The sequence below is a fragment of the Clinocottus analis genome, unplaced genomic scaffold, assembly GCF_023055335.1.
Source record: "Clinocottus analis isolate CAN_PGR_092001 unplaced genomic scaffold, fCliAna1.0.p SCAF_12, whole genome shotgun sequence".
In the NCBI taxonomy this organism is placed as follows: domain Eukaryota; kingdom Metazoa; phylum Chordata; class Actinopteri; order Perciformes; family Cottidae; genus Clinocottus; species Clinocottus analis.
In genome coordinates, this window is record NW_027175843.1 from 5,976,544 (window position 1) to 5,991,355 (window position 14,812).

The window sequence follows — 14,812 nt, forward strand, 5'->3', positions numbered from 1 at the left end:
TGAAATACCTAATAACCTCTATTTCATATTTGAAATGAGATGGTGTTAGGCTTCCATACTGCTTAGAATTGGAAAAGGTTATACTCGGTGCAATTTAGAAATAATCTATTACATTATGATTAGTATACGACGTACTTTTTGCAAAAGTATTTCATGTTTTGTCTTTCTGTCATTTCTCAGTTTACACTGCCAAAAAGGATGTTGTATTCCTTCTGGATGGTTCAGATAGCACAAGGAATGGCTTCCCTGCGATGCGTGATTTTATTGAGAAAGTGGTTGAGAAGCTCAATGTGGGAGAGAACAAAGACCGTGTGTCTGTCGTCCAGTACAGCAGAGATGCAGAAGTCCATTTCTACCTAAATACATACACCCAAACCAGGGATATTGTTGCTTTGGTCAGAGGGTTGAGACACAGAGGAGGCAGACCCCTTAACACTGGTGCCGCCCTTCAATTTGTCTGTGACACTGTATTTACAAACCCTGCTGGGAGTAGGCGCCAGCAAGGTGTACCACAGATATTGATCCTGCTTAATGGTGGAAGGTCTGTTGACAATGTAGATACTCCAGCCTCTGTTCTCAGACAGAAGGGCATCATTGTCATTGGAATTGGAACAAGGAGCTCTGACAGTGGAGAGCTGCAGAAAATATCATATGACCCTAATTACACTCTATCAGTGTCTGACTTCACTGACCTCCCCAGTATCCAGGAAAAGCTGTCCTCTATCATGAGCACAGGGCTGGTGAGGGTCACACCCATGACACCAACAGTAACTGGTAAGAAAGTGATTGATTTTTTCCTTTACAAATACAAATTGAACTGTAATCAAGCCAATGACTTTAAGCGTCAGTCACCTGGTCGCAATGTGACAAACCATTTATCCCAGCAATGAAAGAAGAAAGTGTTGAATCTTGAAACTACCTTTTAACATCTGACTTTTGCAAGAGGCATTCTTAAGACACAAACCTAAATATGTCTGAAATTTGATCTATTCTAGTTGAGAGACAGTCAAAAGGAAGAGATGTTGTGTTCTTGTTGGATGGCTCTGATGGTACTAGAACTGGATTCTCAGCTATGCAAGACTTTGTCCAAAGAGTAGTAGAGAGACTCAGTGTTGATGACGACAAAGACCGTGTGTCAGTGGTTCAGTACAGCAGAGATCCAGTTGTCCAGTTCTATTTGAACACATACGCGACAAAAGTCGAGATCCTTGACATTGTCAGAGGTTTGAGGCACAAAGGCGGAAGACCCCTCAACACTGGAGCAGCTCTCCAGTACGTGAAGGATAATGTCTTCACAGTCTCTGCTGGAAGCAGGCGCCTGGAAGGAGTTCCACAGGTCCTGATATTGCTAAGTGGTGGACGGTCTTCTGACAGTGTTGATGCACCAGCTTCTGCTCTCAAACAGTTGGGTGTCTTGACCTTTGCAATTGGTACCAAGAGGTCTGATAGTAAAGAACTGCAGAAGATATCTCACAATGCCAAATCTGCTCTCTCTGTGTCTGATTTCACCGACCTTCAACGTATCCAACAGAAACTTCAGTCCTCCTTGGAGGCTGTGGTTATTGACATCACCCCAGAATCACCAACTGTACTTGGTATGTTAACAAGCACTGCCTCTGGTTGGGTTTAAATTCTACCTGGCTTGTTTTTCCTTCACTCAAGGAAATGTAATAAATGAAATACCTACTAAGCCTTATTTTTCTTTTAAAAATGAGATGGTGTTAGGCTTCCATACTTCTTAGAATTGGAAAAAGTTATGCTAGGTGCAGTTTGGAAATAATTCATCACATTATGATAAGTATACGACGTACTTTTTGCAAAAGTATTTCATGTTTTGTCTTTCTGTCATTTCTCAGTTTACACTGCCAAAAAGGATGTTGTATTTCTTCTGGATGGTTCTGATAGCACAAGGAATGGCTTCCCTGCAATGCGTGATTTTATTGAGAAAGTGGTTGAGAAACTCAATGTGGGAGAGAACAAAGACCGTGTGTCTGTCGTCCAGTACAGCAGAGATGCAGAAGTCCATTTCTACCTAAATACATACACCCAAACCAGGGATATTGTTGATTTGGTCAGAGGGCTGAGACACAGAGGAGGCAGACCCCTCAACACTGGGGCCACTCTCCAATTTGTCAGTGACACTGTATTTACAAACTCTGCTGGGAGTAGGCGCCAGCAAGGTGTACCACAGATATTGATCCTGCTTAATGGTGGAAGGTCTGTTGACAATGTAGATGCTCCAGCCTCTGTTCTTAGACAGAAGGGCGTCATTGTCATTGGAATTGGAACAAGGAGCTCTGACAGTGGAGAGCTGCAGAAAATATCATATGACCCTAATTACACTCTATCAGTGTCTGACTTCACTGACCTCCCCAGTATCCAGGAAAAGCTGTCCTCTCTAATGAGCACAGGGATGGTGAGAGTCACACTCATGACACCAACAGTAACTGGTAAGAAAGTCATTGATTTTTTTCCCTTCAAAATCATGGTCCAATATAAATTGAACTGTAATCAAGCAAATGACTTTAAGCTTCAGTCAGCTAGTCGCAATGTGACAAACCATTTATCCCAGCAATGAAAGAAGAAAGTGTTGAATCTTGAAGCTACCTTTTAACATGTGACTTTTGCAAGAGACATTTTTGAGACACAAACCTAAATGTCTGAAATTTGATCTATTCTAGTTGAGAGACAGTCAAAAGGAAGAGATGTTGTGTTCTTGTTGGATGGCTCTGATGGTACTAGAACTGGATTCTCAGCTATGCAAGACTTTGTCCAAAGAGTAGTAGAGAGACTCAGTGTTGATGACGACAAAGACCGTGTGTCAGTGGTTCAGTACAGCAGAGATCCAGTTGTCCAGTTCTATTTGAACACATACGCGACAAAAGTCGAGATCCTTGACATTGTCAGAGGTTTGAGGCACAAAGGCGGAAGACCCCTCAACACTGGAGCAGCTCTCCAGTACGTGAAGGATAATGTCTTCACAGTCTCTGCTGGAAGCAGGCGCCTGGAAGGAGTTCCACAGGTCCTGATATTGCTAAGTGGTGGACGGTCTTCTGACAGTGTTGATGCACCAGCTTCTGCTCTCAAACAGTTGGGTGTCTTGACCTTTGCAATTGGTACCAAGAGGTCTGATAGTAAAGAACTGCAGAAGATATCTCACAATGCCAAATCTGCTCTCTCTGTGTCTGATTTCACCGACCTTCAACGTATCCAACAGAAACTTCAGTCCTCCTTGGAGGCTGTGGTTATTGACATCACCCCAGAATCACCAACTGTACTTGGTATGTTAACAAGCACTGCCTCTGGTTGGGTTTAAATTCTACCTGGCTTGTTTTTCCTTCACTCAAGTAAATGTATTAAATGAAATACCTAATAACCTCTATTTCATATTTGAAATGAGATGGTGTTAGGCTTCCATACTGCTTACAATTGGAAAAGGTTATACTCGGTGCAATTTAGAAATAATCTATTACATTATGATTAGTATACGACGTACTTTTTGCAAAAGTATTTCATGTTTTGTCTTTCTGTCATTTCTCAGTTTACACTGCCAAAAAGGATGTTGTATTCCTTCTGGATGGTTCAGATAGCACAAGGAATGGCTTCCCTGCGATGCGTGATTTTATTGAGAAAGTGGTTGAGAAGCTCAATGTGGGAGAGAACAAAGACCGTGTGTCTGTCGTCCAGTACAGCAGAGATACAGAAGTCCATTTCTACCTAAATACATACACTCAAACCAGGGATATTGTTGCTTTGGTCAGAGGGTTGAGACACAGAGGAGGCAGACCCCTTAACACTGGTGCCGCCCTTCAATTTGTCTGTGACACTGTATTTACAAACCCTGCTGGGAGTAGGCGCCAGCAAGGTGTACCACAGATATTGATCCTGCTTAATGGTGGAAGGTCTGTTGACAATGTAGATACTCCAGCCTCTGTTCTCAGACAGAAGGGCATCATTGTCATTGGAATTGGAACAAGGAGCTCTGACAGTGGAGAGCTGCAGAAAATATCATATGACCCTAATTACACTCTATCAGTGTCTGACTTCACTGACCTCCCCAGTATCCAGGAAAAGCTGTCCTCTCTAATGAGCACAGGGATGGTGAGAGTCACACTCATGACACCAACAGTAACTGGTAAGAAAGTCATTGATTTTTTTCCCTTCAAAATCATGGTCCAATATAAATTGAACTGTAATCAAGCAAATGACTTTAAGCTTCAGTCAGCTAGTCGCAATGTGACAAACCATTTATCCCAGCAATGAAAGAAGAAAGTGTTGAATCTTGAAGCTACCTTTTAACATGTGACTTTTGCAAGAGACATTTTTGAGACACAAACCTAAATGTCTGAAATTTGATCTATTCTAGTTGAGAGACAGTCAAAAGGAAGAGATGTTGTGTTCTTGTTGGATGGCTCTGATGGTACTAGAACTGGATTCTCAGCTATGCAAGACTTTGTCCAAAGAGTAGTAGAGAGACTCAGTGTTGATGACGACAAAGACCGTGTGTCAGTGGTTCAGTACAGCAGAGATCCAGTTGTCCAGTTCTATTTGAACACATACGCGACAAAAGTCGAGATCCTTGACATTGTCAGAGGTTTGAGGCACAAAGGCGGAAGACCCCTCAACACTGGAGCAGCTCTCCAGTACGTGAAGGATAATGTCTTCACAGTCTCTGCTGGAAGCAGGCGCCTGGAAGGAGTTCCTCAGGTCCTGATATTGCTAAGTGGTGGACGGTCTTCTGACGGTGTTTTTGCATCAGCCACTGCTCTCAAACAGCTGGGGATATTGACCGTTGCAATTGGAAACAAGAGGTCTGACAGAAAAGAACTGCAAATGATATCCCACAATGCCAATTTGGTTCTCTTTGTGTCCTATTTCACTGAACTTCAACGTATCCAACAACAAATTCAGTCCTACTTGGAGGCTCTGGTTATTGAGAATCCCCCAGAATCACCAACTGTACTTGGTATGTAAACAAGCCTTTTGCTGTTCTGAAAGGCTACCTTATTTGTTTTACCTCCACTGAGGAAAATAAATTAAGTGAAAATCTTGTTATCCTACAATTCTTTAATTGAATAAAGGTGGTTATGTGTCCATACTTTTTAGAAAGTAGACAATGCATAAAAACATATATTCAGATTAGTTTTGAAGCATACTTTTTACAATGGTGTTTTATGTATTGTCTTTCTGTCTTTTTTCAGTTGACACTTCCAAAAAGGATATTGTATTTCTTCTGGATGGTTCTGATAACACTAATAATTACTTTCCCGCTATACTGGATTTTGTCCAGAAAGTAGTTGAGAAACTCAATGTGGGAGAGAACAAAGATCGTGTGTCTATCGTCCAATACAGCAGTGACGCAGAGGTCCATTTGTATCTTAATACATATAGCATACAAGAGGATATTGTTGATTTGGTCAGAGGGTTGAGACACAGAGGAGGCAGGCCCCTCAACACTGGTGCCGCTCTTCAATTTGTCTGTGACACTGTATTTACAAACCCTGCTGGGAGTAGGCGCCAGCAAGGTGTACCACAGATATTGATCCTGCTTAATGGTGGAAGGTCTGTTGACAATGTAGATACTCCAGCCTCTGTTCTCAGACAGAAGGGCATCATTGTCATTGGAATTGGAACAAGGAGCTCTGACAGTGGAGAGCTGCAGAAAATATCATATGACCCTAATTACACTCTATCAGTGTCTGACTTCACTGACCTCCCCAGTATCCAGGAAAAGCTGTCCTCTCTAATGAGCACAGGGATGGTGAGAGTCACACTCATGACACCAACAGTAACTGGTAAGAAAGTCATTGATTTTTTCCCTTCAAAATCATGGTCCAATATAAATTGAACTATAATCAAGCAAATGACTTTAAGCTTCAGTCAGCTAGTCGCAATGTGACAAACCATTTATCCCAGCAATGAAAGAAGAAAGTGTTGAATCTTCAAGCTACCTTTTAACATGTGACTTTTGCAAGAGACACTTTTAAGACACAAACCTAAATGTCTGAAATTTGATCTATTCTAGTTGAGAGACAGTCAAAAGGAAGAGATGTTGTGTTCTTGTTGGATGGCTCTGATGGTACTAGAACTGGATTCTCAGCTATGCAAGACTTTGTCCAAAGAGTAGTAGAGAGACTCAGTGTTGATGACGACAAAGACCGTGTGTCAGTGGTTCAGTACAGCAGAGATCCAGTTGTCCAGTTCTATTTGAACACATACGCGACAAAAGTCGAGATCCTTGACATTGTCAGAGGTTTGAGGCACAAAGGCGGAAGACCCCTCAACATTGGAGCAGCTCTCCAGTATGTGAACGATAATGTTTTCACAGTCTCTGCTGGTAGCAGGCGCCTGGAAGGAGTTCCACAGGTCCTGATATTGCTAAGTGGTGGACGGTCTTCTGACAGTGTTGATGCACCAGCTTCTGCTCTCAAACAGCTCGGTGTCTTGACCTTTGCAATTGGAAACAAAAGGTCTGACAGAAAAGAACTGCAAATGATTTCCCACAATGCCAATTTGGTTCTCTCTGTGTCCTATTTCACTGAGCTTCAACGTATCCAACAGCAAATTCAGTCCTACTTGGAGGCTCTGGTTATTGAGAAACCTCCAGAATCACCAACTGTACTTGGTATGTAAACAAGCCTCTTGATGTTCTGAAAGGCTACCTTACTTGTTTCACCTCCACTGAGGGAAATAAATAAAGTAAAAATCTTGTTATCCTACATTTTTTAAATTGAATAAGGGTGGTTGTTTGTGTCCATACTTTTTAAAAAGTAGACAGTGTTTGAAAAAAACTAATCCATTATTTTTAGATTAGTTTTGAAGCATACTTTTTTCGATAGTGTTTTATGTATTGTCTTCCTGTCTTTTTCAGTTGACACTGCCAAAAAGGATGTTGTATTTCTTCTGGATGGTTCTGATAACACTAATAATTACTTCCTCGCTATACGGGATTTTGTTCAGAAAGTAGTTGAGGAACTCAATGTGGGAGAGAACAAAGACCGTGTGTCTGTCGTCCAATACAGCAGTGATGCAGAGGTCCATTGGTATCTGAATACATATAGATTAAAAGAGGATATTGTTGATTTGGTCAGAGGGTTGAGACACAGAGGAGGCAGACCCCTCAACACTGGGGCCGCCCTCCAATTTGTCAGGGACAACGTCTTCACGAAACCTGCTGGAAGTAGGCGCCAGCAAGGTGTACCACAGATATTGATCCTGCTAAATGGTGGAAGGTCATTTGACAATGTAGATACTCCAGCCTCTGTTCTCAGACAGCAGGGCATTGTTGTCATTGGAATTGGAACACGGAGCTCTGACAGTGGAGAGCTTCAGAAAATATCATATGACCCTAATTACACTCTATCCGTGTCTGAGTTCACTGACCTGCCCAGTGTCCAAACAAAGCTTTCCCTTCTCATAAGCACAAGGCAAGTGAGCTTCAAGCCAATGTCACCAACAGTAACTGGTAAGAAAGTGACAGATTTTTACATTTCATAATCATGGTAGGACGCAAATTGAACTGTAATCAATTGAATTTCTCCAAGTTTAGGTCTAGTAGCAATGTCACAAAACAGTTGTGCCAGTAATAAAACATTGCATTTTAACATTATGAGGTTAGCTTTTAACATAACAATTTTGCACGAAAACATTTGACACACAAATCTAAATATGTCTCAAATTATATCTACTCCAATAGAGACACAGCCAACTGGAAGAGATGTTGTGTTCTTGTTGGATGGCTCTGATGGTACTAGAACTGGATTCCCAGCTATGCAAGACTTTGTCGAAAGAATAGTTGAGAGACTCAGTGTGGATGACAACAAAGACCGTGTCTCAGTGGTTCAATACAGTAGAGATCCAGCTGTCCAGTTCTATTTAAACACATATGGTACTAAAGTTGAGATCCTTGACAATATCAGGGGTTTAAGGCACAAAGGTGGAAGACCCCTCAACACTGGTTTAGCACTCCAGTATTTAAGGGATAATGTCTTCTCAGTTTCTGCTGGAAGCCGACGCCTCGAAGGAGTTCCTCAGGTCCTTATAATGCTATGTGGTGGACAGTCTTATGACAGTGTTGATGCTGCAGCTTCTGCTCTTAAACAACTGGGGGTTTTGACCTTTGCAATTGGATCCAAAAGGTCTGATAGCAGAGAGCTGCAGACCATATCCCATGATGCCAATTCTGTTCTCTCTGTGTCTGATTTCACTGACCTTCAACATATCCAACAGCAACTTCAGTCTTCCTTAAAGACTGTGGTTATTGAAATCAGCCCTGAACCACCTACTGTACTTGGTATGTTGACAAACCAGCCTCTGTCTAGCCTGAAATGCTCCCTGAATAGTTCCACCTTCTATTGGGAGCAATTAGTTTAGCTCAAATATGTTTTGTTAAAAGAGGTTGTGGTGTGCTTTCTTACTGTAAAAAAAGAGAGAAGGCAATGTTTGTGTTTTTCAGAAAATACTTTAACTTTATTAGTAGTACACGATTGTGCCTTTCACAATGGTTTATATTTTTTGTCTTTCTGTGTTTCTTAGTTGACACTCCCCAAAAGGATATTGTTTTCCTTCTGGATGGTTCTGATAGCACAAGGAATGGCTTCCCTGCTATGCGTGATTTTGTTGTGAAAGTGGTTGAGAAACTCAATGTGGGAGAAAGCAATGATCGCGTTTCTGTAGTGCAATACAGCAGAGATGCAGAGGTCAATTTCTATTTGAATACTTACACCACAAAAGACAATATTGTGGATTCGGTAAGAGGGCTGAGACACAGAGGAGGAAGACCCCGCAAAACCGGGGCCGCCCTCCAATACGTCAGGAACAACGTCTTTACAAACCCCGCCGGCAGTAGGCACCTGCAAGGTGTTCCACAGATATTGATCCTGCTAAATGGTGGAAGGTCTTTTGACAATGTAGATGCTCCAGCCTCTGTTCTCAAACAGCAGGGCATCGTTGTCATTGGCGTTGGAACAAGGAGCTCTGACAGTGGAGAGCTGCGGAAAATAACACAGGACCCTAATTACACTCTATCCGTGTCTGAGTTCACTGACCTCCCCAGTGTCCAAGAACAGCTCTCCTCGCTATTGAGCACAGCGCGAGTGAGCGCCACACCCAAAGCGCCAACAGTAACTGGTAAGAATCGGACTGAATTGACATTTTAAGATCATGGTAGTATGCAAATTGAGCTGTATCAAAGTGCATTTCTCTAAATTCAGTTACAACCAGTGCAGTTTAACAAAACAAAGTTGAGACTGGATTATTCAAGTAAATTTGAAAAACAGGGTTTAACTTTTATCATCTGTCTTTCGCATGGTAAATGTTTAACACGTGAACCTAAATTTGTCCTGAATTATTTGTTCTCCAGCTGTGACACAGCCAAAAGGAAGAGATATTGTGTTCTTGTTGGATGGCTCTGATGGTACTAGAACTGGATTCTCAGCTATGCAAGACTTTGTCCAAAGAGTAGTAGAGAGACTCAGTGTGGATGACGACAAAGACCGTGTCTCAGTGGTTCAGTACAGCAGAGATCCAGCCGCCCAGTTCTATTTCAACACATACGCGACAAAAGTTGAGATCCTTGACATTGTCAGAGGCTTGAGGCACAAAGGCGGAAGACCGCTCAACACTGGAGCAGCTCTCCAGTACTTGAGGGATAATGTCTTCACAGCCTCTGCTGGAAGCAGGCGCCTGGAAGGAGTTCCACAGGTCCTGATATTGCTAAGTGGTGGACGGTCTTCTGACAGTGTTGATGCACCAGCTGCTGCTCTCAAACAGCTCGGTGTCCTGACCTTTGCAATTGGAACAAAGGGTTCTGATAGCAGAGAGCTGCAGAAGATATCCCACGATGGCAGTCCTGCTTTCTCTGTGTCGGATTTCACTGACCTTCAACGTATCCAACAGCAACTTCAGTCCTCCTTGGAGGCTGTGGTTATTGACGTCACACCAGAAGCACCAACTGTACCTGGTATGTAAACCGGCGTCTTGCCGGCCTGAAATGCGAGCTGACTAGTTTCCCCTACTATAGAGGGAAAGTAATCCAGTCAAATACCTGTTTTGGTCACTGTCGTGGCGTTTTCATTTACTGTAACAAATTAGAGAAGGAAATGTTTGTGCTTTTCACAAAACAGTTTATGATTTTATCAGTAATACACGATTGTGCCCTTCACAATGGTTTATATTTTTTGTCTTCCTGTCTTTCTCAGTTGACACTCCTCAAAAGGATATTGTTTTCCTTCTGGATGGTTCTGATAGCACAAGGAATGGCTTCCCTGCCATGCGTGATTTTGTCGAGAAAGTGGTTCAGAAACTCAATGTGGGAGAAAGCAATGATCGCGTTTCTGTAGTGCAATACAGCAGAGATGCAGAGGTCAATTTCTATTTGAACACTTACACCACAAAAGACGATATTGTGGATTCGGTAAGAGGGCTGAGACACAGAGGAGGAAGACCCCTCAACACCGGGGCCGCCCTCCAATACGTCAGGGACAACGTCTTTACAAACCCCGCCGGCAGTAGGCACCTGCAAGGTGTTCCACAGATATTGATCCTGCTAAATGGTGGAAGGTCTTTTGACAATGTAGATGCTCCAGCCTCTGTTCTCAAACAGCAGGGCATCGTTGTCATTGGCGTTGGAACAAGGAGCTCTGACAGTGGAGAGCTGCGGAAAATAACACAGGACCCTAATTACACTCTATCCGTGTCTGAGTTCACTGACCTCCCCAGTGTCCAAGAACAGCTCTCCTCGCTATTGAGCACAGCGCGAGTGAGCGCCACACCCAAAGCGCCAACAGTAACTGGTAAGAATCGGACTGAATTGACATTTTAAGATCATGGTAGTATGCAAATTGAGCTGTATCAAAGTGCATTTCTCTAAATTCAGTTACAACCAGTGCAGTTTAACAAAACAAAGTTGAGACTGGATTATTCAAGTAAATTTGAAAAAAAGGGTTTAACTTTTATCATCTGTCTTTCGCATGGTAAATGTTTAACACGTGAACCTAAATTTGTCCTGAATTATTTGTTCTCCAGCTGTGACACAGCCAAAAGGAAGAGATATTGTGTTCTTCTTGGATGGCTCTGATGGTACTAGAACTGGATTCTCAGCTATGCAAGACTTTGTCCAAAGAGTAGTAGAGAGACTCAGTGTGGATGACGACAAAGACCGTGTCTCAGTGGTTCAGTACAGCAGAGATCCAGCCGCCCAGTTCTATTTGAACACATACGCGACAAAAGTTGAGATCCTTGACATTGTCAGAGGCTTGAGGCACAAAGGCGGAAGACCGCTCAACACTGGAGCAGCTCTCCAGTACTTGAGGGATAATGTCTTCACAGCCTCTGCTGGAAGCAGGCGCCTGGAAGGAGTTCCACAGGTCCTGATATTGCTAAGTGGTGGACGGTCTTCTGACAGTGTTGATGCACCAGCTGCTGCTCTCAAACAGCTCGGTGTCCTGACCTTTGCAATTGGAACAAAGGGTTCTGATAGCAGAGAGCTGCAGAAGATATCCCACGATGGCAGTCCTGCTTTCTCTGTGTCGGATTTCACTGACCTTCAACGTATCCAACAGCAACTTCAGTCCTCCTTGGAGGCTGTGGTTATTGACGTCACACCAGAAGCACCAACTGTACCTGGTATGTAAACCGGCGTCTTGCCGGCCTGAAATGCGAGCTGACTAGTTTCCCCTACTATAGAGGGAAAGTAATCCAGTCAAATACCTGTTTTGGTCACTGTCGTGGCGTTTTCATTTACTGTAACAAATTAGAGAAGGAAATGTTTGTGCTTTTCACAAAACAGTTTATGATTTTATCAGTAATACACGATTGTGCCCTTCACAATGGTTTATATTTTTTGTCTTCCTGTCTTTCTCAGTTGACACTCCTCAAAAGGATATTGTTTTCCTTCTGGATGGTTCTGATAGCACAAGGAATGGCTTCCCTGCCATGCGTGATTTTGTCGAGAAAGTGGTTCAGAAACTCAATGTGGGAGAAAGCAATGATCGCGTTTCTGTAGTGCAATACAGCAGAGATGCAGAGGTCAATTTCTATTTGAACACTTACACCACAAAAGACGATATTGTGGATTCGGTAAGAGGGCTGAGACACAGAGGAGGAAGACCCCTCAACACCGGGGCCGCCCTCCAATACGTCAGGGACAACGTCTTTACAAACCCCGCCGGCAGTAGGCACCTGCAAGGTGTTCCACAGATATTGATCCTGCTAAATGGTGGAAGGTCTTTTGACAATGTAGATGCTCCAGCCTCTGTTCTCAAACAGCAGGGCATCGTTGTCATTGGCGTTGGAACAAGGAGCTCTGACAGTGGAGAGCTGCGGAAAATAACACAGGACCCTAATTACACTCTATCCGTGTCTGAGTTCACTGACCTCCCCAGTGTCCAAGAACAGCTCTCCTCGCTATTGAGCACAGCGCGAGTGAGCGCCACACCCAAAGCGCCAACAGTAACTGGTAAGAATCGGACTGAATTGACATTTTAAGATCATGGTAGTATGCAAATTGAGCTGTATCAAAGTGCATTTCTCTAAATTCAGTTACAACCAGTGCAGTTTAACAAAACAAAGTTGAGACTGGATTATTCAAGTAAATTTGAAAAAAAGGGTTTAACTTTTATCATCTGTCTTTCGCATGGTAAATGTTTAACACGTGAACCTAAATTTGTCCTGAATTATTTGTTCTCCAGCTGTGACACAGCCAAAAGGAAGAGATATTGTGTTCTTGTTGGATGGCTCTGATGGTACTAGAACTGGATTCTCAGCTATGCAAGACTTTGTCCAAAGAGTAGTAGAGAGACTCAGTGTGGATGACGACAAAGACCGTGTCTCAGTGGTTCAGTACAGCAGAGATCCAGCCGCCCAGTTCTATTTGAACACATACGCGACAAAAGTTGAGATCCTTGACATTGTCAGAGGCTTGAGGCACAAAGGCGGAAGACCGCTCAACACTGGAGCAGCTCTCCAGTACTTGAGGGATAATGTCTTCACAGCCTCTGCTGGAAGCAGGCGCCTGGAAGGAGTTCCACAGGTCCTGATATTGCTAAGTGGTGGACGGTCTTCTGACAGTGTTGATGCACCAGCTGCTGCTCTCAAACAGCTCGGTGTCTTGACCTTTGCAATTGGAACAAAGGGTTCTGATAGCAGAGAGCTGCAGAAGATATCCCACGATGGCAGTCCTGCTTTCTCTGTGTCGGATTTCACTGACCTTCAACGTATCCAACAGCAACTTCAGTCCTCCTTGGAGGCTGTGGTTATTGACGTCACACCAGAAGCACCAACTGTACCTGGTATGTAAACCGGCGTCTTGCCGGCCTGAAATGCGAGCTGACTAGTTTCCCCTACTATAGAGGGAAAGTAATCCAGTCAAATACCTGTTTAGGTCACTGTCGTGGCGTTTTCATTTACTGTAACAAATTAGAGAAGGCAATGTTTGTGCTTTTAACAAAACAGTTTATGATTTTATCAGTAATACACGATTGTGCCCTTCACATCGGTTTATATATTTTTTGTCTTCCTGTCTTTCTCAGTTGACACTCCTCAAAAGGATATTGTTTTCCTTCTGGATGGTTCTGATAGCACAAGGAGTGGCTTCCCTGCCATGCGTGATTTTGTCGAGAAAGTGGTTCAGAAACTCAATGTGGGAGAAAGCAATGATCGCGTTTCTGTAGTGCAATACAGCAGAGATGCAGAGGTCAATTTCTATTTGAACACTTACACCACAAAAGACGATATTGTGGATTCGGTAAGAGGGCTGAGACACAGAGGAGGAAGACCCCTCAACACCGGGGCCGCCCTCCAATACGTCAGGGACAACGTCTTTACAAACCCCGCCGGCAGTAGGCACCTGCAAGGTGTTCCACAGATATTGATCCTGCTAAATGGTGGAAGGTCTTTTGACAATGTAGATGCTCCAGCCTCTGTTCTCAAACAGCAGGGCATCGTTGTCATTGGCGTTGGAACAAGGAGCTCTGACAGTGGAGAGCTGCGGAAAATAACACAGGACCCTAATTACACTCTATCCGTGTCTGAGTTCACTGACCTCCCCAGTGTCCAAGAACAGCTCTCCTCGCTATTGAGCACAGCGCGAGTGAGCGCCACACCCAAAGCGCCAACAGTAACTGGTAAGAATCGGACTGAATTGACATTTTAAGATCATGGTAGTATGCAAATTGAGCTGTATCAAAGTGCATTTCTCTAAATTCAGTTACAACCAGTGCAGTTTAACAAAACAAAGTTGAGACTGGATTATTCAAGTAAATTTGAAAAACAGGGTTTAACTTTTATCATCTGTCTTTCGCATGGTAAATGTTTAACACGTGAACCTAAATTTGTCCTGAATTATTTGTTCTCCAGCTGTGACACAGCCAAAAGGAAGAGATATTGTGTTCTTGTTGGATGGCTCTGATGGTACTAGAACTGGATTCTCAGCTATGCAAGACTTTGTCCAAAGAGTAGTAGAGAGACTCAGTGTGGATGACGACAAAGACCGTGTCTCAGTGGTTCAGTACAGCAGAGATCCAGCCGCCCAGTTCTATTTCAACACATACGCGACAAAAGTTGAGATCCTTGACATTGTCAGAGGCTTGAGGCACAAAGGCGGAAGACCGCTCAACACTGGAGCAGCTCTCCAGTACTTGAGGGATAATGTCTTCACAGCCTCTGCTGGAAGCAGGCGCCTGGAAGGAGTTCCACAGGTCCTGATATTGCTAAGTGGTGGACGGTCTTCTGACAGTGTTGATGCACCAGCTGCTGCTCTCAAACAGCTCGGTGTCCTGACCTTTGCAATTGGAACAAAGGGTTCTGATAGCAG

General features: G+C 43.4%; 2 protein-coding genes across 2 annotated transcripts in view; both read left to right on the forward strand.

Moving 5' to 3' along the window:
• Positions 1-14,812, forward strand: part of LOC137783211 (collagen alpha-3(VI) chain-like) — a 124,534-nt gene that overhangs the window by 29,152 nt on the left and 80,570 nt on the right. The window lies entirely within an intron of this gene.
• LOC137783180 (uncharacterized) overlaps positions 1-14,812 on the forward strand; it is a gene marked incomplete at its 3' end in the record, with an annotated part of 29,298 nt that overhangs the window by 12,807 nt on the left and 1,679 nt on the right. The window contains exons 18-27 of the mRNA XM_068572977.1: positions 181-774; positions 996-1,595; positions 1,857-2,450; positions 2,682-3,281; positions 9,362-9,961; positions 10,200-10,793; positions 11,026-11,625; positions 11,864-12,457; positions 12,690-13,289; positions 13,530-14,123. Of these exons, the coding sequence (XP_068429078.1) occupies positions 181-774; positions 996-1,595; positions 1,857-2,450; positions 2,682-3,281; positions 9,362-9,961; positions 10,200-10,793; positions 11,026-11,625; positions 11,864-12,457; positions 12,690-13,289; positions 13,530-14,123 (5,970 nt within the window). The remainder of the gene's footprint in view (positions 1-180; positions 775-995; positions 1,596-1,856; positions 2,451-2,681; positions 3,282-9,361; positions 9,962-10,199; positions 10,794-11,025; positions 11,626-11,863; positions 12,458-12,689; positions 13,290-13,529; positions 14,124-14,812) is intronic.